The 23,115-nt window shown below is 34.8% G+C and overlaps 1 protein-coding gene across 1 annotated transcript in view; it reads left to right on the forward strand.

Moving 5' to 3' along the window:
• Positions 1 to 16,535, forward strand: part of LOC131803534 (AF4/FMR2 family member lilli-like) — a 73,711-nt gene extending 57,176 nt beyond the window's left edge. The window contains exons 3-4 of the mRNA XM_059124882.1: positions 12,085 to 12,943; positions 15,027 to 16,535. Of these exons, the coding sequence (XP_058980865.1) occupies positions 12,317 to 12,943; positions 15,027 to 16,487 (2,088 nt within the window). The 5' untranslated portion in view covers positions 12,085 to 12,316 and the 3' untranslated portion in view covers positions 16,488 to 16,535. The remainder of the gene's footprint in view (positions 1 to 12,084; positions 12,944 to 15,026) is intronic.
• Positions 16,536 to 23,115: the final 6,580 nt, after the last annotated feature.

Here is a 23,115-nt window from a genome sequence, read left to right on the forward strand (position 1 = left end):
TTTATGATTGTACATCATGGAAATTTTGCCATGAGTCTGGGGGGAAAATATATACAATGGGGTGAAACGAATATTTTGTGACGTGAGGGAAAAATAGAAAGCAATGCAAGGATGTAATTTTTGAGGTCCTCAAATGTTAAAAAATATGTTTTCGGACCTGATGGTTAAAATAACATGTATTTACCTATGATTATGTAGAAAGAAAGATATATAATGGGTCTTAGGTAATATTTTGCCGTATAATAGGAATAAGTGACTACCTCCTGGAGCCAACTTTTAAATACCTTTGATTTTTTTAAAAAATTAATGTGTAAAACAGTCGAATATTGTAAACCTTTATTCACTAGAAGTTTGGTCAATGGCAGACCTCCGAAAAACTAGCTTAAATTCGAGTAAAGAGTTAAAGTCGAAGAGCGAGAGTATCTGTTATACCCTCCACCATTATGTTTATCAAAGTGAAATGAAATAATGAAAAGAGTAGAGAACCTTTACCAATAAGTGGACCTTAATCGAATATTTTTCGCAAGAAGAGATCACACCTTTCGATAACACCAAATGTCAACTTACAATTAATTTGGTTGAAAATTGTGACAGAAATCTTCAAAATACCGAAAATCGGGAGGTACCGTTATGTGGGGAATATTCCAATCAGTGGTCCTGAATCGGAAATTTTTTGCAAGAAGAGAACAGACCTACCGAGAACCTCAATTGTCAAGTTTTAGGAAATTTGGTTGGAAATTGAGGCAGAAACATTCAAAAATACCGAAAATCGGGAGGTGCCGTTATGTGGGGACTATACCAATCAGTGGACGTGAATCGAATATTTTTTGCAAGGAGAGAACAGACCTACCGAGAACTCCAATTGTCAAGTTTTATCAAATTTGGTTGGAAATTAAAGCAGAAACCTTCAAAATATGGAAGCTTTACTAATTAGTGGACCTGTAGCGAATATTTTTTGCAGAAAGAGAATATGGAACCTAGGAACCCCAACTGTCAAGCTTCATCTAATTTGGTTAGAAGGCTTCTGCTTCACCTTCAAAATACCGAAAATCGGGAGGTACCATTATATGGGGGCTATAACAAATAGTAGACCTGAATCGAAAATCTTTCACGAGGAGAGAATAGTCCTTCCAAGAACCCCAAATGTCAAGTTTCAGCTGATTTGGTTAGAAATTGTGGCAGAAACATTCAAAATACCGAAAATCGGGTGGTACCGTTATATGGGGGCTATACTTAAACGTGGACCAATACCGCCCATTTTCAATACCAATCAGCTTGTATATAATACAAACCACTGTGCCAAATTTCCCTAGATTAATGACGTAATTTCAACAGACGAACGGGCGAACATACAGCCGGACATCGCTGAATCGCCTTTTTAGGGTCTGTGATGAACATTTCGAGGTTTTGCAAACGCAATGACATTTTATATGCCATCTGTTTTCGGATACCCACTCTTCCAGCTAACCCTCTCGCGAGCAAGATTCACTCCCAAGAGAAACCGAGCACATCTCTGCTCTGGTTAATGAAGGGAGATGTTTAGTAAACGGTTCTTCCTTCCTATTACTAATGGCTCATTGCAAAAATGAGGCTTAGTATCCCAGAATCTTCCAATAAATGAGTCTAATATATATTTCTTCTCCCAATTTTTGGTATTTTATATCCCCAAAAAATTCCCTTGTGACAAGTAATGGGGCTGACATATTTTTCCCAACTTGGCACTACTAAAAATTACCATACAAAATTTGGCAAATTTTTCCCATTACACCCCAATAAATCCCCAACATTTACTATGTATGAATAATTGCGTGTGTGTGTTTGTGTGTCCTGTGTAGAATGGCTTAAAAACACAAAACTACACACACACAGATACCGCCACTTGCTTTGCATTTGTTAGTCGTACAAATTGTCATGTCGAGACAGATATATTACTGACAGTGGCTTAAATACTTACAAGCAACGTACAACGGCGGACCAATGCTGCAGAATGACAAAACAAACACACAGAAATATGCTTGGCAATGTAAATTTCCAAAAAAATACAAAAAAAGAAAACGCTCAGCTGAATTTACTTTTTTTATGAAATTTCCACGCATTCCCGACTCAGGCACACAGACAAATATTTGTTCACAGATTCAGAGACGAACACAAAGATGGATAGTTACAAATGATAAGCCAAAACCAAGCATCAGCAGCAGCCGCCACCACCACGAAGAAGCAGCAGAAGATGATGATGATGAATTTCCAGCAATAGTTGTAGCTTTGTGGCCGCCATGACACAGTTGTTGTGTGGGGGACGGATTCATAATTCCTTGTAACTCCAAACCAAAACGCAGAAAAACAACACGAACACATTTGAATCCCAACCAACAACATGTTGTTTTACAAGTTTAATTTTGAAGCTTTGCTATCCTCCTCCTCCCACTCCTTCCATTCTTTTACCAAAAATACTACAACAGAACCCCAAAAGCTATTTCCATTCATAATTCATATTTTTCATGTTTAATCCTCCGGTATTTTTTTATGAAAGAACATCACCATAACAACACTTGCTATGCACACTCACATACACACAACATGTTTTGGCTTGATGTTGTGTTATCAAATGCGATTGTTATGCGTTTAGCCCCCCTCCTCCATGAGTTGGACAACTTGTCTGGAGCCAAAAAAAAAAAGCCAATAGTTTCCCACTACAATAGTTTTACATAGCAGGTTGTATGAAAATCCCTGTGACAAAAAAAATAAGTTTGGAAATTTCCCCCTCCCCCAAAAAAAAGTTTTCCAACAACACTATCCAAATGTCACATATTTTATTGTTTTATAATGCATTTAAATTAGCAGAACAACCCTCGTCACAACAAGATAAAACTAATTCCCAGTAATTGCCCTTTAAACGAAACTATTTGGGAATAAAATTTCGAAATTAATGAAATTAAATATTTGGGTATTGGGAAAGTTGATTGGAAATTTGGCGAATTGTCTAATGGACAAAAAAATGAGATTTTTATGAAAAATATCTAACAATTTAGCATTTCGGAAGGGACATGTATTTCTGCTGGATGGCGAAATAACTCATGAATATAACCTCCATCATACATAGTCTGGAGGGTATATTCAGTTCTTCATTCCGTTTGTAACTCATCGAAATAATAATTTTAGACCTAACAGAGTAAATCTATTCTTGATCAGCGTAAAATTCTAAGACGATTTAGAGCTGTGCGCCGGTCAATCTGTTGTAATAACGCTAGAGCCAAAACGAATAAAGATAGGAACCTAATATTTTGCACAGATCAGTCTTTAGTCTGCAGGGAGGTCAAGTTCGAAGATGGGCTATATCGGTCCACGATATCATATAGTCCCCATATAACGGTTCCCCGGTATTCGGTATTTTGATGATTTCTGCCCTCTGAGTACTTTACCCCTGGATGAGTATTGCCTATATGCATAGGTCCATGATATCGTATATCCCTAATGTAACGGCACCTCTCTATATTCGGAATTTTGATGATTTTAGCTACATTGTTCAATGATATTGTCTGAAAATCCACACAAGAAGGTCTACGATATCGTATAACCCCCATACAACGGTACCACCCGATATTCGGTATTTTGATGATTTTAGGGAAATTATTTACAGGAATGTTTCATATTTCGTATTTGAAGTTCCTAATGAGTACTACAGTCTATGATAGAAAATTGTCTATGCAGTTCCAGGTTCTCGTATAGCCCACCATATATCGGTACCTCCCCTTATTAGGCATTTTGAAAATTTTAGGTACAATATTCACCGGAATTGTTTGAAATTTCATATTTAAAGTTCCTAATTGGTACTAAAGTCTATGACAGAAAATTGTCTGTGCAGGCCCAGGTCTTCGTATAGCCCTCATAAATCTATACCTCCCTAAATACGGTATTTTGATGATTTTAGCTAAATTTTTTCACCGTATTTTCGTATTTTGAATTTCGTAATGACCTATGACAAAAGTTGGCTATGCATGTCAGCGTCTTTGCGTAGACTCCAATATAACGGCTAATTCGGTAGTTTTAAGATTTTAACAGAATTTTTAAAAGATTTTATTTTTTTGAAAATTTCGAAATTCGTTCCAAATGGTGGAGGGTGTATAAAGTTCGGCCCTGCTGAACTGCCTGCTTTTTTTCTTGTTTTTTTAATTTTACTGGTATTACAGAAGGTAGGTAGTAGTCCTTACTTTAAGACTACTGGTAATTTAGAGAGTATGTGGTTTTTGTAACAAAACCTTTTTCAGTTGTAATTCGAATAGTCTGTGGTATAATTCGTAACATTTCATTTGTAATTGGAATTATTTCAGTTTTACTTCGAGATCTCCAATTGCGATTCGAATTTTTTCTGTTGTGATTCGGTTTTTCCAATTGTAATTCGAATTCTTGGCTTTGCATTTTGAATTGCTTGTGATTCAAATTATTTCATTTGTAATTCAAATTATTCCAATTGGAAAGCGTATTCTTCCAATTGTTATGCGACTGATTCTAATTGTAATTTAAGCGATTCCACATGTAATTCGAATTACAAATGGAATATTTCGAATTACAATTAGAAAATTTTGAATTACGAATCTAATAATTCGAAATACTTTTAAAATAATTCGATTTACAATTACAAAAATTCGAGTTACAAATTAAATAATTTGAATTACACTTAGAATAAATCGAATTAAAAATAGAATAGTTTGAATTACAATTAGAAAAAATCGAATTACAAATGGAATAATTCGAATTACAAATAGAATCATTTGAATTACCAATAAAATAATTCAATTAGAATTGGGAAAATACGAATTAATAATGAAACGATTGGAATACCAATTAGAAAAACTCGAATTACAATTCAAATAATTTAAATTACAATTGGAATTCTCGAATATAAAATGAAATATGTTGAATTATAATGGGAATTTTGAAATGATTCAAATTACAAATAGGATTCTCCAATTACAATTAAAATGTTTCGAATTTCACCTGAAAAAGAGCATCTCGTATCAAATAACAGTAGGCCGCATATACTTAAATTCATTCTATATTTCAGAATGGAAATCGGAGCAAAATTTTTGAATGGAAGCAATTCAAAATTGTAATCGCAACTTAAATGGCCATAAAATTCCCTCCTGACAGTATACTTTGTTTTTTATTCGACAAAGCAAGCCTAAAAGCATTCTGCACTTTTTGTTTTGTTTTATTTTTGTCATCTATTTTCTATTTATATATGTGTGTGTCCATCAAATCTGCTACGAATTTACATTTGTTGTCTATTTCCGGTTGAAAGACATTTAAAATTCCATATTGCAATTGCAAAGTGCTCTTCCGCAGTTTTGTTTTCTAGTCTGGTTTCCAAATCTTTGAATAACAAAAATAATTTAAGCAATATTTGTTAAGCGCCTTAATGTAGGCAATAAAATATATGAAATTCAAATAAAACCATGGACAAGAATCGGAGTAAAAAAACTGGGACATATTTTAAATGTGAATTTATATTTTAATAAATGTAAAGAACATACTGACATATTTTTGTGTTTAATATCTTTTCTTATTTTTATTACAAATCCGATTTGGTTTTTATTGTTTGTTTTATAACGAATCTGCTGCCACTGGCGTAGTTTAAACTGAGTGATTTTCCGATTGTCCCTTTGAAAAATTTATTAAATAACAATAGTCCTCTCAAGTTTTGGTTACAAATTTAAAATTTTTACCACCAAATACCTTACCTACGCCATTGTATGTTACATTTACAGAAAAGAAGAGTTACCCGCTATTCTATATGGCCAAATAAAGTTCCATGAAAAAAAGCAGAGCAAAACAATAAAAAACCTTTAGAGAAAACAAATAACAGTAACATTGTGCACAAAAAAATCCGACACTGCTTTCAATAAACAAAAACCCCCCTTCTCACGTAAACAAATTCACAAATGGAAATTTCACAAAAATTGCTGGTGACCATCTAGAAATGGCGGCATTGCCATCCATATATTTCAACTGAATGCATTTCCCACCGCCCCGGCATGGAATTGGTAAACAAGAACAGATTTCGCATTTTTTCGTTTTGTTTTTCTTTCCTTTTTTCGTTCGTTGATTCCTTGGAGAGAAAATATTTGCTGTAGCTGGTTTAAAATTCAATTCGTAAAACGCGAAAATGTTGAAGGTGAAATATGTATGCAGATGTGGAGCAGGCCAATTAAAAGTGAAATAATTCTGTAGCCATTCTCAAAGAACTGTAGAACTGGACAGGAATCTTTTCGAGATTTTTGGACAAGGAGGGAATGTGACAGGAATTACAATTTTCTCGGAATATAGAAATCTGTATATATAAAAGAAAGTCGTGTTAGTTTCACTCTTTATAACTCTAAAAAGTCCTTGTAAATATGGCTAAATATTGGTGAGAGAGTAGTTTATAAGGGGAAGACGGACATAAGAAACTAAAAACCCCAAAAGGTACTAAAAAAGTACTACAATGTATTAGTCATATGGAAAGAGGCAAAAATCTTAAATTTGGAATGAAGGTCACTGATTTTGAGTAGGATAAATGATTTTTTGAAATTGGAACAAAAAGTGTACTTTATGTACTATATTTGGTACCATTTGGATTATATAAACGGATAGATCTGAAACAGATAGATGAAATTTCTATTTGTATAAGAATTAAGTTGGGAACTAGGGTTGATATATGGAGGTGGTTTATTCTATGAGTACCAGTGAGTGAGACAGATGGAGTTGGAATTTTGAAATGTTTATATTGGGGCCACTGTTAAATTGTAGATTTCAAAAATTATTTTTAAATAAATTTATAAACGTGGATTTTTTAAATAATTTTTCAACAAATTAAACGGCGTGGATTTTTTAAAATAATTTTTCAACAAATTAAACGGTGTGGATTTTTTGAAATATTTTTTCATCAAATAAAACGGCGTGGATTTTTTTAAAATAATTTTTGAACAAATTAAACGGCGAGGATTTTTTTTAATAATTTTTGAACAAATAAAAGGCGAGGATTTTTTAAAAATATTTTATAAATAATTAAACAATGTGGATTTAAGAAAATATTCTTTCATAAATTTATAAACGTGAATTTTGAAAAAAAAAAAATATTTTTCTAGAAATTTATAAATGTGGATTTAAAATTTTTTTTTTTTTCAAAAAATCAAACAACTTGAATTTTTTAAAAAATATTTTTTCAATAAATCAAGCAACGTGCAATTTTTAAAAACTATTTATTTTTAATAAACTCATCATCGTGGATTTAAAACATTTGTTGTTGCAAACATGCCAACTCTGTTCCAAAAAAAGGTATTTTTCAATAAAATTATAAGTGTAGATTTTTTAAAAATATTTTATCAATAATTCAAACATTGTAGATTTTAAAAAAAAAAAATTCAATATTTTTTTAAACATTTTTTTAAATATTTTTTAATAAATCAAGGTCGTGGATTTTTTAAATATATTTTCAACAAATTAAACTGTGTGGATTTTTAAAAAATAGTTTTTCATAAATATATAAACTTGGTGTTTTTAAAAAATATTTTTTTAACAAATTATACGGATTGGATTAAAAAATAGTTTCTCATAAATATGTAAACGTTGGTTTTTAATAAAAAATAATTCTTTTAAAGCTGGATACTTATTTTTTTTTATTTTTTATTATTTTTTTTTTTTGGAGCAGCCCCCTTGTATGGGATAGCTCCGATTTTAAGTATTTTTTACATTTTAGTCATGTTTTCCCTTTAATTTTTTTAAAGTTTGGGTATTTTGATTTTTTATACCCTACACCACTAGGTGGCAGGGTATTATGTCTTTGTGCATTTGTTTGTAACAGGCAGAAGGAAACGAGATAGACCCATAGTTCCTTTTGATGATCTGCATAGAATCACATTCTGAGTCGATTTATGCATGTCCGTCCGTCCGTCCGTCTGTCCGTCCGTCCGTCTGTCCGTCCGTCCGTCCGTCCGTAAACAAAGTACAGGTCGCATTTATTGCCCGATCCAGATGACATTTTGCAAAGATCTTTTGTTTGGCCCAAGGACGAACCCTATTGAAATTGGAGATAATCGGTCAAAATTTAGATATAGCTCCCATATATATCTTCGTCCGATTTGCCTTTTATTGTGCACCAAACGCGTACTATCGTCCCGAATTGTATGGAATTTTGCATATACACCCAAATTAGGCATGAAAATATGTATGCCAAATTTGATCGAAATCGGTTCAGATATAGCTATAGCTTCCATATATATTATTCATCCGATTTATTATTTTTGTCCACCGCAGCCGTAATATGCACTATGCAACAACAATATTTGGGGAATAGATCATATACAGCTCAGAAATACATTTGCTAAATTTTATCGAGATCGGTTCAGATTTGGATATAGCTCCCATATATAACTTCGTCCGATTTACCTTTTATTGTGCACCAAACGTCTAATATTTGTCCAAATGGGATGGAATTTGGCACTTATGACCGAATTGAGTCTAGAAGCTAGTATGTCAAATTTGGTGAAGATCGGTTCAGATATAGCTATAGCTTCCATATATATTATTCATCCGATTTGTTATATTTGTTACCCACAACCGTAATATGCACTCCGTAACAACGATATTCAGGGAAATATATTAAATACAGCTCAGAAATATCTTTGCCAAATTTTATCGAGATCGGTTCAGATTTGGATATAGCTCCCATATATATCTTTATCCGATTTCAAATTAATTGTGCACCAAATGGGCAATACAATTCCGAATTTAAAAGATACAAATGCTTCGGCATATTTAGTCTTTTGAACTTTAAATTATAATTATAATCATAGCGTGTATGATTGAATTCTCCCATAAAAACTTTTAATTGTTATGCGCAGCTCTACTAAATTATCAAAGTGGTGTAGTGTATCATAAAATCGGACCCGCCCGACTTTAGCACTTTCTTTACTGGTTATTATGAAGAAACGTTATTTACAAAAAATATATAAATGTGGGTCCTCCTTTTGTTATAGCCCTTATCCCCAGATTTTAGTTATCCTGAAGATCTTAACCATATTTTGGTAATTTGAAGAAAATTTTCCGAAAGGGTGAAATTAGGGTCAATTAGGGTCCCCTTTATTTGGGTTATATTACGATGTAAACTTTCAAAACGCCGATACACGCGTCTTCTTTTTTGGCTCTACTTTCATATTCTGCTTGATTTCCCCCGTAACATGATGTTGAACCCAATACGAACTCTTTGTGCCGAATTGTAAACAATTCTATTGAGAAATGTGATCTAAAAGGTCAGAATACGAATATCGGGAGGAACAGTGGTCTACTGATAAAATACACATGTGTGCTAACTATTAGCCTTCTATCTCAATACGTTCCAAATGTGGCTCGTTTCGTTTTTAATTTGACCCTTATCTGGAATACATGTACTTGCAGGGTCTAGCATGAGTATTTCGAGAAGTTACAGGCCGGATTAATATGCCCACCATAGTATGTTCAGGGTATAAAACTTTGTTCCTCCCAAACTCCTTCACTTCATATATAAATTTATTATAGATTATTTAAATTACCAATCACTTGTTTTTCTTTTCTTCTCAGATTAATACATTTAATCTTAAAAACGAAATCTCATATGTAAATATTTAAGAAAAAAATATATATTTTCATTACAAAATTCTAAAATGACAAACAATATTCACACACAGACACACACTTAAAAGCTGAAGTTTGACAATTCTCATCTCCGCACTCTTATTGTTGTCGTTTATCACAAGAAGTTTATTTTTATGTATTCAGAATATTTTATGTAAATGTATTTTGTTTATATCCAAAAAGAAAAAAGAAAAGAAAACACTAGCAACTGAACCGTAAGTCAATTAAAAATTTAACACTTTTTCTTGATATTGTTGAGATGATTTACATACATATGTATGTCTGTAAAAATGACTTGCTTGTATATTGGCATTTGACACATGCAAAGTTAAGATAGTGGAAGGTACATAAATTGCCCAAAAAAATGTCACAACTAGAGATGACATGTCAAATGTTGGGGGATATATACCCATATACATTTTAACAAAAAATAAATAAATAAATAAATTTAATACAGGGTGAGATGAAAAAAACTGCAACCAAATTCAGACTGCTGTCATTTCTAAGCCACTCGTCACATAGCTGTTAAAATTATTTCAGTGACAGCTCATTAAGTTGCGCACAGGCGCACAAAAGCATTTTGGTGAGAATTATCCAGAAAAAAAAAAAACTTATTCGTGATGGAATTCAAGTGTGATAGTATGATTTCTTTATATTTGGTTGGAAAACGACAAGTGGCTATAGTTAGAGCACTCTAGCATTTAAATGTGAATAAATCTTTTGTGTCTCGTACCATCGCTCGTTACCATGATACTGATAACGTCAAGTGGACTGCATCAGCAAAAATGCTTCGGAAAGTAAAGAAGCGACTTGATCGAAACCCGCGTCGCAGTGGCCGAAGAATGACTCGTGAGCTGAACACATCGCAATATTCAATTCGGTAAATATTGAAAAATGAACTAGGGGTAAAGCCATTGACATTCCAAAAAGTGCAAGAACTTAGACCACAACAGAAAGGAAATAGACTAAAAAGAGCTAAAGAATTGCTTCGCTTGACCGAAAGTTGTGAACTGACGAATTTGGTTTTCTCCGATGAAAAAACATTCGTTGTCCAGCAGTTTGTAAACAAACAAAGTGATCGTGTCTACTTGCCAACGAGGTCAGCTGAAAATGTGCACCTTCAGTTGGGCACTCACTCAACTCAAACGCCGGCCGTGGTGATGGTCTGGGCCGCCATAACTGCCGATGGTCGCTCTCCGCTCGTATTTATCGACCGTGGCATCAGAATAAATGCCGATTATTATCATGAAAATATTCTGGAGGGTGTATTAAAGCCTTAGGCACGCAAACATTTCGGCCGCAGACCTTGGACATTACAAGAGGACTCAGCACCATCGCACTCAGCACGCGCCACCCTAGAATGTTTACAAAATTAGGTTCCTCGCTTCATTTCCAGCGCACAATGGCCACCAAAATCTCCGGATACCAATCCGTTGGTCTATTATACCTGGACTATTTTGGAAAGCAATACCACCGTGTCGATCACCTCAAGTAAGCGCTTCGCCGGGAATGGGCCAAAATACCGCAGAGCAACATTCGGCCAGCGTGTGACGCTTTCATTGGCCGTTTGAAGGCCATAATTCGTGCCAAAGGGTACCAATTCCAACAAATCCAAACGTATTCTAAAACAATTTTTGCCTTCATTTAATAAAATTTAAAAACATGTAAAAATTATGGCGTTTGACTTTGTTGCAGTTTTTTGTTTTTATCTCACCCTGTATATAAATAATATAATATGTAATAATAGGAATCAAAAATATTTTCATATTGTAAATAAAGTTTCTGAAATTTGACTCATAAATTGTACTAAATTTGGTACAATTTGGAATTGACAGAACTGATGGAGCTGTAAATTTGAACTGTTGATATTGTGTGTACGGTTGAGATTTGAAGATAGTTTTGGAAATATATACTAAAAACTTCAAAAAGTACTAAATGGTACAAAAATATCTTCAAATCTTAAATTAAATGAACGTGAAATTTATACATTTGTGTCTTTACTCCCTAAAAATATAAATCCTAAAAATATGCTCCTAAAAAGCATCCCTTCCCATTGCAACCCATAAAAACCTCTTAACATCTTTTCATATTTTAAAAATTTCAAAAATTTCAAAAATAAAAAAAAAACCCTTGTACAATATTTCAAATTTTTAATAAACTAAATTGACAAGGCTCAAGAAAATCTGACAAACAAGATAAGGAAAATAATAATAACAACAATAATAATATATGTCTGTATATGTTTCATTTAATGACATACAAGATGGAGAAATCCTAGGCAAACATGAAAATATGAGCACCCATTAAGATAAGAATTTTAAGTGGCAAACACACTTCCCCTCCAGTCAAAGCAGGTCTTATTTATGCCTTAAAACTAAATTTTGTATATTTTACATAAACTAATTTTTCTAATTTATTTTTCGATTTTTTTTGCAGTTTACATAACAAGTGGATGGATATAATATTGGAACGTTGACAGGAAATCCCACACTTGACATTCAATACCCAATACCAAAATAATGTCAAGTGGTTGTTGATTATAAGTCTTTGTTTGGAAAGCAACAACACACCACACAACCGAAAACCGAAAAATATTTTATCCTTTTTTTGTTCGAATAACGAAAACCCTGTTGCTGTACCACACAGCAACTCCTTCAAACTGGCTAACATGGCAATGCATCACAACGCCATGTTAACGAGCGGAGCGCCAAAATTTCAATCGCGACCCTCATCGCCACCCTTCAGCGGATTTACACCGCCCACTGATTATCCCCACAGCCAGGATCAGGTAGCTCCAGTACATTTACATCATCAACAGCAGCAGCAACAACAACACCACCACCAGCAACAACAGCAAGCGATGCAACAGCAGGCCATGCATCAACAGCATCAATTGCAACAACAAATGGCTGCCAATCATTTTCACTCAATGGCTGGTCGGCATTCTGGTCGAAATATGAACGCCACAGCGAGCATGAAAAAACGTTCGGCATCCTCATCCCGCGGTCAACATATGGTCAATTCTAATACCATGACAAGTGGTATGATATCAGCGGTGGGTGCGGGCAGTCTGGGCCATCATCGCGGTGATTTGATATTTCCCGATGAATCGGACACCATTGAATTTTGTATGCCACCGCAGCCGGGCTCATCGAATGGCATTGGTCATGGCATTAGTAGTGAACTGCTGTTGACACACGGGAAGAATGGCCTGTGTACTGGCGAGGCGTTTGCGGAACGCCGAAGGAGGGGTCACAGCCGGCGCAGCAATCACAAAATGGATGTTGAACATCAGGTGAGGGGGAATTTTAACGCAATATCTAATGGAAATTTTCCAAAAAAAAAAAAAAAACAAAAATAGAAATAAATATAAATAATAATAATAATAATAAATAAATAGGAGAATGTTGAGGAGGTAGCTTAGAGCCAGGAGAGGGCATAGGGTACAATTTATTCCTTAAATGTACTAAAGGTACCAAAAGTTATTAAAAATTGCATCAATGGTATTGATCAAACGGTTGGAGGTAGAACTATGAAATTTGGCATGAAGGTCGCTGATGTGGTGTAAGGCAGATGCACATTTTCTTTTTTAAAATTCGAACTAAAAGTGTACCAAAAGTACTAAGATAGAACTATACTCTTTATACCTCAATAAAGTCTTGGCCGATATAGCCGAAAATTGATAAGGAGGTAGCCTAGAACCAGGAGACGGACATATTATACAATTAATTTCATAAGTGTACAAAAAAGTACTAAAAGGTACTAAAAAGTGAATCCATTGTATTGGCCAAACTGATAGAGGTAGAAATATGTATTTTTGGATAAAGGTCAAGGATGGGGTGTAGGATGTCCCAAAGGGTTCTTTTTAAATTCGATCTAAAAGTGTACTAAAAGTACTAAAAAGTACAATATTTGGTGCCATTTGGAATTGTATGAACGGATAGAGCTACAATGTTAACATTTGTTATAGGAATTAAGTTGGTGATCTAGGAGGTGGTTTATGAAACGGTACTAAATTTAGTGCAATTTGGTAAGGGCACTAAATTTGGTACAATTTGGCTTTGAATTAACAGATGAAACTGGACTTTTGAAATATTGATATTGGGGTCACTGTTATTATGTAGGCTTGAGATTTGAAAATAGTTCTGGAAATGTGGACTAAAAAGTACTAAATGTGGACGAAAAGTACTAAATGGTACTTTAGTATATTTGAAGGGAATAGAGCTCGAAATCTGAAATATGGTATTAGGGTCACTTTAGGACTGATATAAGGAGGTAGTTTTTTTAATTTCTTACTAGGTGTAAGAACTGCACTAAATGGTACTAAATTTGGTACAATTTGGATTTGGGATGGACCTGAAAATTTAAAATGTTGGTATTGAAGTTACACTGTTAGTGTATAGGATTGAGATTTGAAGGCCATTTTGGAAATATGTACTAAAAAGTTCAAAAAATACCAAATTGTATCTTATGAACGAAACGAGCTGCAAGGGAAGAGATAGAGCTGGAAAACTGAAAATTGGAATGAGGATCTTTGATGTTGTGTAGGATTGAACCAAATGAAGTAAAGTATAAGAAACAAATTGGAGAGTTGGTTCTGGAAATGTGTACTAAGTGTAAGAACTGTACTAAGTGGTACTAAATTTGGTACACTTTGGATTTGGGATGATGTTGGACATTTAAAATGTTGATATTTGGGCCAAACTGTTAGTGTTTAGGGTTGAGATTAGAAAGTGGTTTTGGAAATATGTACCAAGAAGTTCGAAAAGTACTAAATGGTACCAAATTTGGTATATGCGGGGAAATAGAGCTGGGAATCTGAAATTTGGTATTAGGGTCGCTTTTTTTTTTGAAGTGGGATTGATATATGGAAATGAATTCTGAAACCCTTTCAAAAACTGTCAGTGTTTAGGGTTGAGATTAGAAAGTGGTTTTGGAAATATGTACCAAGAAGTTCGAAAAGTACTAAATGGTACCAAATTTGGTATATGCGGGGAAATAGAGCTGGGAATCTGAAATTTGGTATTAGGGTCGCTTTTTTTTTTTGAAGTGGGATTGATATATGGAAATGAATTCTGAAACCCTTTCAAAAAGTAGCAAAAGTACTAAATGGTACTATATTTGGCATTTAGGGCAGGAATAGAGCTGGAAATCTGAAATTTGAAATGATAGTCTTTGATATTGTGTAGGATTTATAAACCAAAGGTTTGTGGGAGCGACTAAAAGTATGCAATAGAAATTGTTCATATAAATTGAAAAAGTCGCTATACATATGATGTATAAACTAGCCTCTAGATAGCAACTGTTTCAATAGTTAACAAATTGAGTAAAACAATAAAATAACCCTTTTCTATTTTTTTCTTTCTTCCCCGTTGCAGGTCAAATGGTCTCGCAACAATATAGCCGCCACAATGGAACGTTTCGAACCAACACAACATCATTCGTCCTCCTCCACATCGTCGTTGGAATATGGTTTTGCCGCCAGTGTTGTAACACCATCATCAACGCCATCTCACCACTCGCAACATCAAATTTCACCCGCTCCCTCACAAACATTTCAAGGTGCCACTGCCGCTACGTCTCAGACGGCACCCTATAATCATGTCTATTCGTACGCTTATTACGAACCCGGTGCTATTAAGTGTCATACGAATATACCACAAAAGGAGGAACCGATTGCCGGTGCTGCTGCCATTATGCCAGCTCCGCTGGCACAGGCAGCTGGTGGAGCAGCAGCGGCGGCGTCTGGTGTCAGTGCTACAGGCATTGGCGCTGCTGCTGCTGTTGGACCCTCAAAAAGCCCTACCCGCAATTCAATACGTGCCCTTTTGGCGCGAAGTTTTCGTTCGAAACCCAAAAATCCTCCCTCAACTTCATCGTCGCCCAGTGGAGCCGAAGAACGTCACAACTACACAACACGCTATGGCACAACGGAAAATCTCTACGAAGAAGTCAATGATCAGAAAATACGCAAAGTCCTTTCCGATAATCGCATTGTCAAGTCGAATGTCATTGAAGAGATACGTCGGGTACAGCACAATCATTTTCGGGTTTTGGATGAGCTAAATCTATCGTTGGAGGCATTGATAATGCCCGAAACACCACCCGATGTCAGTCCAAATGTTGAAGTACCCGAAGCTAGTGCGGTCAGTGCGAATACTGCCGCCGTTTTGGCAACACCCACAGCAACAGCCCAAAAGCCGCGCCGGGGTGGCCTACTGGGTGGTGCCGCATCCACCTCATCGTCCACAGTGTCTTCTTCGCAGCCGCGTACCTTGTCACACGCCAGCCTAGAAAATCTTTCCTCGACTTTTAACTCAATCGAACTGAAAGATCATGCCCATCTGTCGTGTATAAATCCCGAATTCGACGAAGGCGATCTGGACAGCGGCTTCAGTGGCAGTGGCAGCAGTAGCGGTGCCAGTTACAATGAAAGTCTGCGTTACTACAAGTCCGGCCATACACCCAATCACCATCCCCATCACACCATGCATCACCATCAGGTGCAGCTGCACCATCAGCATCAGACGCAAATGCAACAACAACAGCAGCAGCAGGCCCAACAGCAACATCCCACCACTTTACCCCACAACATGCGTAGCTGTCGATCGTCAACGGCATCCGGTTCGTCGACTTCCAAAAGTAGCACTTCCGAAGATCAGGGCATTGCAATGATGACCTCATTGGGTAGCTGTGGAACAGCTGTCACCTCGCCAGCATCGCCCTTCCACTATAATCGCTGCTGTGCCGACATTCAGAGGGCATCGGGCCGTTCCGCTTCTGATTCCTCAGCGACGGGTGCTAAACCAAAAAAGAACTTTTGGAAAATAAAACCGTGATGCTATAAAAGGGCTTTACGTAGACTCTGTAAACGTTGGAGTATAGTGGTGGTAAGTTAAATTAGCTGCACCTACGCCATACCACCCCACCCAGCCCCATACTCCCAAGAAAAGAAAAAACAAAAAAACACTCACAGCCACAACTACACATACAGTTTCGCTTTCTATCTATCTCTCTACTCGCTCTATTAACTCTATCTATCTACCTATCTATTCTCTTTCGTATTTCGTATATTATTATTAATGTAATTTAATTTTAAGGCATCTACAACAACAAAAAAGTGATGTATTTGTAAAAACAAAACAAAAACCAGAAAACTGAAATCGAATTACAAGAAATTAAGAAAAACCCTGAAAACCTTAGAAACGCTATTAAAAACGAAGTAAAACCCTAAAAAAGAAACCTATTAAACTATGAATTAAATGCATTTTAGTTAAACTAAGCATTCTTGTATTTGTTAATTTAAAACAAACAAACGAAAAATAAGAAACAGAAAACAAAACAAAAAAACCAATGTGAATAATAAATTTATTAAAGTTTTGAGTTAAACAAAATTCTTGTTGTTTTTATTTCGAATATTTATTATTTGCCGAGTGGGGGGCAAAGAGGGTACAATACAATTGGGTCTTATGTTGATTGATTTTATGACGCAAGTTTTTGCATTTCTATTTTCGTTGAACATATTGGCCATTTATTTATCGTTTCGATTTGATCTTGAATTAGTTGGACTTCACAATGGATGTAAACAGAAAGGAATCTGGTATAAAATCGACGCGGTACCTTGAGAAAATTATTTTACAGAAAGATGCGTGGGTTGGTATCCTTAAAACCTTAGATTGAAATTGGTTCGGTTAGGAAAGGGGGTTTCTAAGTTAATTTTTTTTTGAAATCTCGAAAATTTATGAGCAATTTAGATAATTGGGCTTGGCACATCTGTATAGAGTGATCCTATATCAGGGTATCGCAAAATAAAAACCCTAGATTGGTAATTTTAAATGTATGGTGTAGAGCAAGCCACAAACTTTAAATGCCCTCCACCATTTGGTAGATATTAGGCAATTTTCAAAAAATTCAAATCTATTAAAAAATCTATAAAATTCTGTAAATTCTGGATCTGCACAGACAATTTTCTGTGTCAGGCTGTAGTACCCATTACGAAATTCCAATACCTAATTTTAAAGATTTCCGGTGAATAATGTCGCTGAAATCATTAAAATACCAAATATCGGGAGGTACTGTTATATGGGAGCTATACGAACACGTGGACCTACATGGTCCAATCTCTGTTTTAGGCTGTAGTATCCACTACAAACTTCAAATACCAATTTTGAAACAATTCCGTTAAATAATGTCGCTTAAATAATCAAAAAACCGCATATCGGGAGGTACCGTTATATGGGGGCAATACGAAGATGTTAGGTCCACATCCTTCACATGACCCATTTTCAATACCAAAAGTCCTGCAGATATTATGCACATTTGAGTACATTTTTATCACTTACTTCATTTAGTTCGGAAGCTAGAGTGGTTTCCACAGACGGATGGACAATATTAAATCGACATAGAATTTTATGCTGATCAAGAATATATATACTTTGTGGGGTCTAAAATGCATATTTCGAGGTGTTACAATCGGAATGACAAACTTAATATACCCTCCATACTATGGTGGAGGGTATAAAAAAGCAGCTAAGTTCGGCCTGACCAAAGACATGTTCCTTCATTAAAAACTTTTTGTCATTAAAAATATTTTGTTATAGGCGGAGTACCCATTACAAATTTCAACTACAAATTTTGAAATAATTCCGGTTAACAATCTCGCTAAAATCATCAAAATACCGAATATGGGGAGGTGTCATTTTATGGGGGCTATACGAAGATGTGAACCTGCATACGCGTTTTTTTGTAATAGGCTGTGGTACTTACTACGAACTTTAAATACGAAAATTGAAACAATTCCGGTAAGAATGTATCTAAAATCATCAAATATATGAAAAAGAGGTACTTAGAATTTTAGGCTGAGTATTTCGAGGATTTACAAATGGAATAACAAAGGTAATATACACTTCATAGGGAGAGGTGGAGAGTATAAAACAGCATATAGGTATTATTTGTTGAAAACATGATTTGTGTTAAGTAATTTTATTGGACTTTCAACGTTACTTGTAACGTTGCTGAAAAATAATGAGTATACCAACTGATGACTAACGGCGTCACAGGATAACAACGTCCGACTTTAAACCTTAGTTCGATAATTCCAATGTCTTTCAAAAAATGATGAATTTTTTCGCAGCAGTGGCCGACTAGCAATCAGAAGATTGCAAGTTCAACTTCTTCATTAGACAAACAAAATAATAAGACAAATAATTAAAAAAGCTACTAAGTTCGACGGGGTCTATTAACTATTAATATTATTAATATCCTCTATCATTTGGGAGGCGCTTTCAAAATGTAAAAAAATCCTTGGAGAAAATCCTTAAAATTTAAATCATTTCGAATGTCAGATGTTACACTGTGCTATACGAAACGTGGACTTCTAAAGCCAGTTATCTGCCATAGAAAGGGTACCTATTACAATCTCCAAATTAAGCTAAAATCCTCAAAATACTGAATATCGAGAGGTAGCTGTATATGGTTAATGTACGAGAGCCTTGATATGTACTGGAAATTTTCTATCATAGGAAATAGCACCCATTGCGAACTCTAAATTCCGAGTTTGAAATAATTCTGTGAAAAGTGTGGCTAAAATCATCAAAATGTCGAACAATACCATTATATGAGCGTATATAAAGATTTGGACATGTATGAGTATTTTTCTGTCATACTCATTAAGAACACTAAAAATGAAACAATTTCAGTAAAATGTGTGACACAAATAGTTAAAATACCGAATTTATGGAGGTACTGTTATATGGGGACAATACCAAAACCTAGACCAATACTGACAGTTCGATGCAGGGACATTGCCTACATACCAGGAACACACATTGCCAATTTACAGCTTATTCAGCATACAATTCTGACTAAAACAGCCAAAAGACCTTAAATCTACCAGTACAATCCTGCAGACCTAAAATACATCTGATTAAAATATTATCAACTTTTCCTCCATGCTATGGTGAATGGTATTAAAATAAATTGTGAAAAAAAAATTAAACGCAAATTGAACTCTAGCGTTGTAAACCTGGGACAACTACTTTCTTGAACTTATTTATTGGCTCTTACTCAAAATAAATAGGCTGAATTTCACATACTTTGTCATATGGAAAGTCCAAATTTATGCCTTGCAGATTTTCGTCAGAAAAAAACTCAATAAATAAGTAAAATTATTTTCGAAATGTCTCCTACATATTTCTGTTCATGTGTGACTTTTCCTAAATGTCCTATAATAATTATCTAATAATAACTCCTCGAATTGGCACCATTGTCTCCGTTGAAATTATGGATGTTAAAATCAGTATTGCGGAGTTGAGATATTCCTTTCTTTGGTTAATTTCTGACAGTTATAGATCTGACATCAAAATCCGATTTATTCCAGGGAAATAGTTTATTTATTTTTTCTCCTCCCCATTCTATCATTATGGACGACAAGTAGTTAGTTTCATGTTATATGAAACAGAAATTGCAATTAGTTTTAGGAAGCCCAAAAACACATTTTCCATCGAATTCATATGAAACGATAGTTAATATTAGATAATTATTATAGGACATTTAGGAAGAGTCACACATGAAATTGTTTCATTTTTGGTGTTCTTAATGAGTACTATCTCCCATGACAGAAAATGACTCATACATGTCCAAATTTTTGTATACGCTCATACAATGGTATTGTTCGACATTTTGATGATTTTAGCCACACTTTTCACAGAATTATTTCAAACTCAGAATTTAGAGTTCGCAATGGGTGCTATTTCCTATGGTAGAAAATTTCCAGTACACGTCAAGGCTCTCGTATATCTACCATATAAAGCTACCTCTCGATATTCAGTATTTTGAGGATTTTAGCTTAATTTGGAGATTGTATTAGGCACCCTCACGTTTGGTATAGCACAGTGTAACATCTGACATTCGAAATGTTTTAAATTTTTAAGGATTTTCTCCAAGGATTTTTTTACATTTTGAAAGCGCCTCCCAAATGATAGAGGATATTAATAATATTAATAGTTAATAGACCCCGTCGAACTTAGTAGCTTTTTTACTTAATTGTCTTATTATTTTGTTTGGCTAATGAAGGAGTTGAACTTGCGATCTTCTGATTGCTAGTCGGCCACTGCTGCGAACAATTTCATCATTGTTTGGAAGAGATAGGAAATATCGAAATAAGGTTTTTAGTAGAACGTGGTTATCCTGTGACGCCGTTTGTCATTAGTTGGTATACTCATTATTTTTCGGCTTAATGGTAATGCAAGAGCTGTTTTCGGTATACTAGTAATGCAAATGATACGTGGTTGTCATTGCAAGTAACGTTGAAAGTCCAATAAAAATACTTAACACAAATCATGTTTTCAACAAATAATACCTAGATGCTCTTTTTATACTCTCCACCATTCTATGGAGTGTATATTAACTTTGTTATTCCGTTTGTAAATCCTCGAAATACTCAGCCTTAAATTCTAAGTACCACGTTTTCATACATCCCCACATAACGGTACCTCCCTCTATTCGGTATTTTAATGTTTTCAAATATGTTTTTACCGGAATAGTTCCAATTTTCGTATTTAATGTTCGTAGTAGGCACCACAGCCTATTACAAAAAATCGCGTATGCAGGTCCACATCATCGTATAACCCCCATATAATGACACCTCCCTATATTTGGTATTTTGATGATTTTATCGTCATTGTTAACCGGTTTTTACTGAAGGAACATGTCTTCGGTCAGGCCCATTTTAACATCCATAATTTCAACGGAGACAATGGTGCCAATTCGAGGAGTTATTATTAGATAAAAGAATTTCCATGAAGGAATTGGAAATGTCTTGAACATCAGATTAAAATAACATATACACTCTATTAACATAAAAATTTGGCATTATATTCAGAAGAACCATAATTTAAAAAATACACTAAAACAAGTTAAAATGTTGTAGTTTTTTTAGACAGGCGTTATGATTATGAAAATGTTGACCATTTGCTGGGATGGTTCTGAATGAGAGAGGCAATAACTTCCTACCTATTAGACACATCCGTGAAAAAATGTGACAAAACCCATCAAATACCTAATATGGGGAGGTACCGCTATATAGGGAAATACAAAAACGTGGACCTATACATGCAATTTTCCGCCTGTGAAACTAGAATCCATTATGACCTACATATACCAATTTTTAGAAAAATCCGTGGGAAAAATGTGGTGAAAATGATCAAAATACCGAATATCGGGAGATACCGTTATAAGGGGCTATACCCAAGCGTGGACCTATACATACAATGTTTCGCCACACGAACTAGGACCCATTATGACCTACAAATACCAATTCTCAGACAAATCCGTAAAAAAATGTTGCAAAAATCGTCAAAATACCGCATATCGGGAGGTACCGTTATATGGGGACTATACCAAAACGTGAACCGATATATTTCATTTTCAATACCAGCCATCTTAGACAAATTGTTCTGCTAAATTTTGACGCTCTACCTCAAATAATGTGGGCTGTATCGTGATTTCTACAGACAGACAGACAGACTCCGTTAAATCGACTTAGAATTTTATGCTAATTATGAATATATATATACATTATGGGGTCTACGACGAATATTTAGACATGTTACAAACGGAATGACAAAGTTAAAATACCCTCCTTTCCAAGGTGGAGGGTATAAAAATATTCATATGGCCCACTTTTTGGAATAGTCCCCTGATAAGGATATGTCCGATTTTAAGTATTTTTTAAGATTTGGCCATGTTTTCCATTGAATATTGCCAAATTTTGGCATTCTGAGTTCCTAATTTTGTTGAATGGCTATTTACAAAAAATTATCAATGTAGTCCCACCTTTTGGCACAGCAGATGTATAATGATGCGCCCTAATTTTAGGTATTGTAAGGATCATCGCTATAGGAAAACGTAGACCTCTATAGACCATAATCTGCCAGAGAAGACGAACTCCAAATACCAAGTTTAAAATAATTCTGTTGAAAAACTAACCCTGACGACGAGAAGGCTTTCATTTCGCGTTCTCATATGATTATATCTCTCACTACAGAAATAATTCAATATTTACATTTTTTTGGTTTCAAGGTCCTAGCCACATTTTCCATCCGAAATGCTAGGAATTTAATATCTTGTAATCTTGATTAGTAGGTTAACACTAAAAATGATTTTGACGCAGATATGGATACCAACATTGATTTACAACTGGTACGAGTGTTTCATAACTTTTAAAATTTAAACTTATTCCACTTTCTCATGCCTAAAAATCAATAAAAATTATCTATGGTAATTATTATTTCCATTATATGAGAAATCCAGCATTTCTTCCAAAAACACCTTCCGGCCAATGGATATATTTCGACAAAATTAACGAACCATTTCGAATGCATTAAATATGAAATTTGCTTCGGTTCTTTTTATGAGGGCAAAATGAAATCATTACTTCTACACATCCGAATAGAGGTTGAAGTTAAA

This window comes from Musca domestica, unplaced genomic scaffold (assembly GCF_030504385.1).
Source record: "Musca domestica strain aabys unplaced genomic scaffold, Musca_domestica.polishedcontigs.V.1.1 302, whole genome shotgun sequence".
NCBI lineage: Eukaryota > Metazoa > Arthropoda > Insecta > Diptera > Muscidae > Musca > Musca domestica.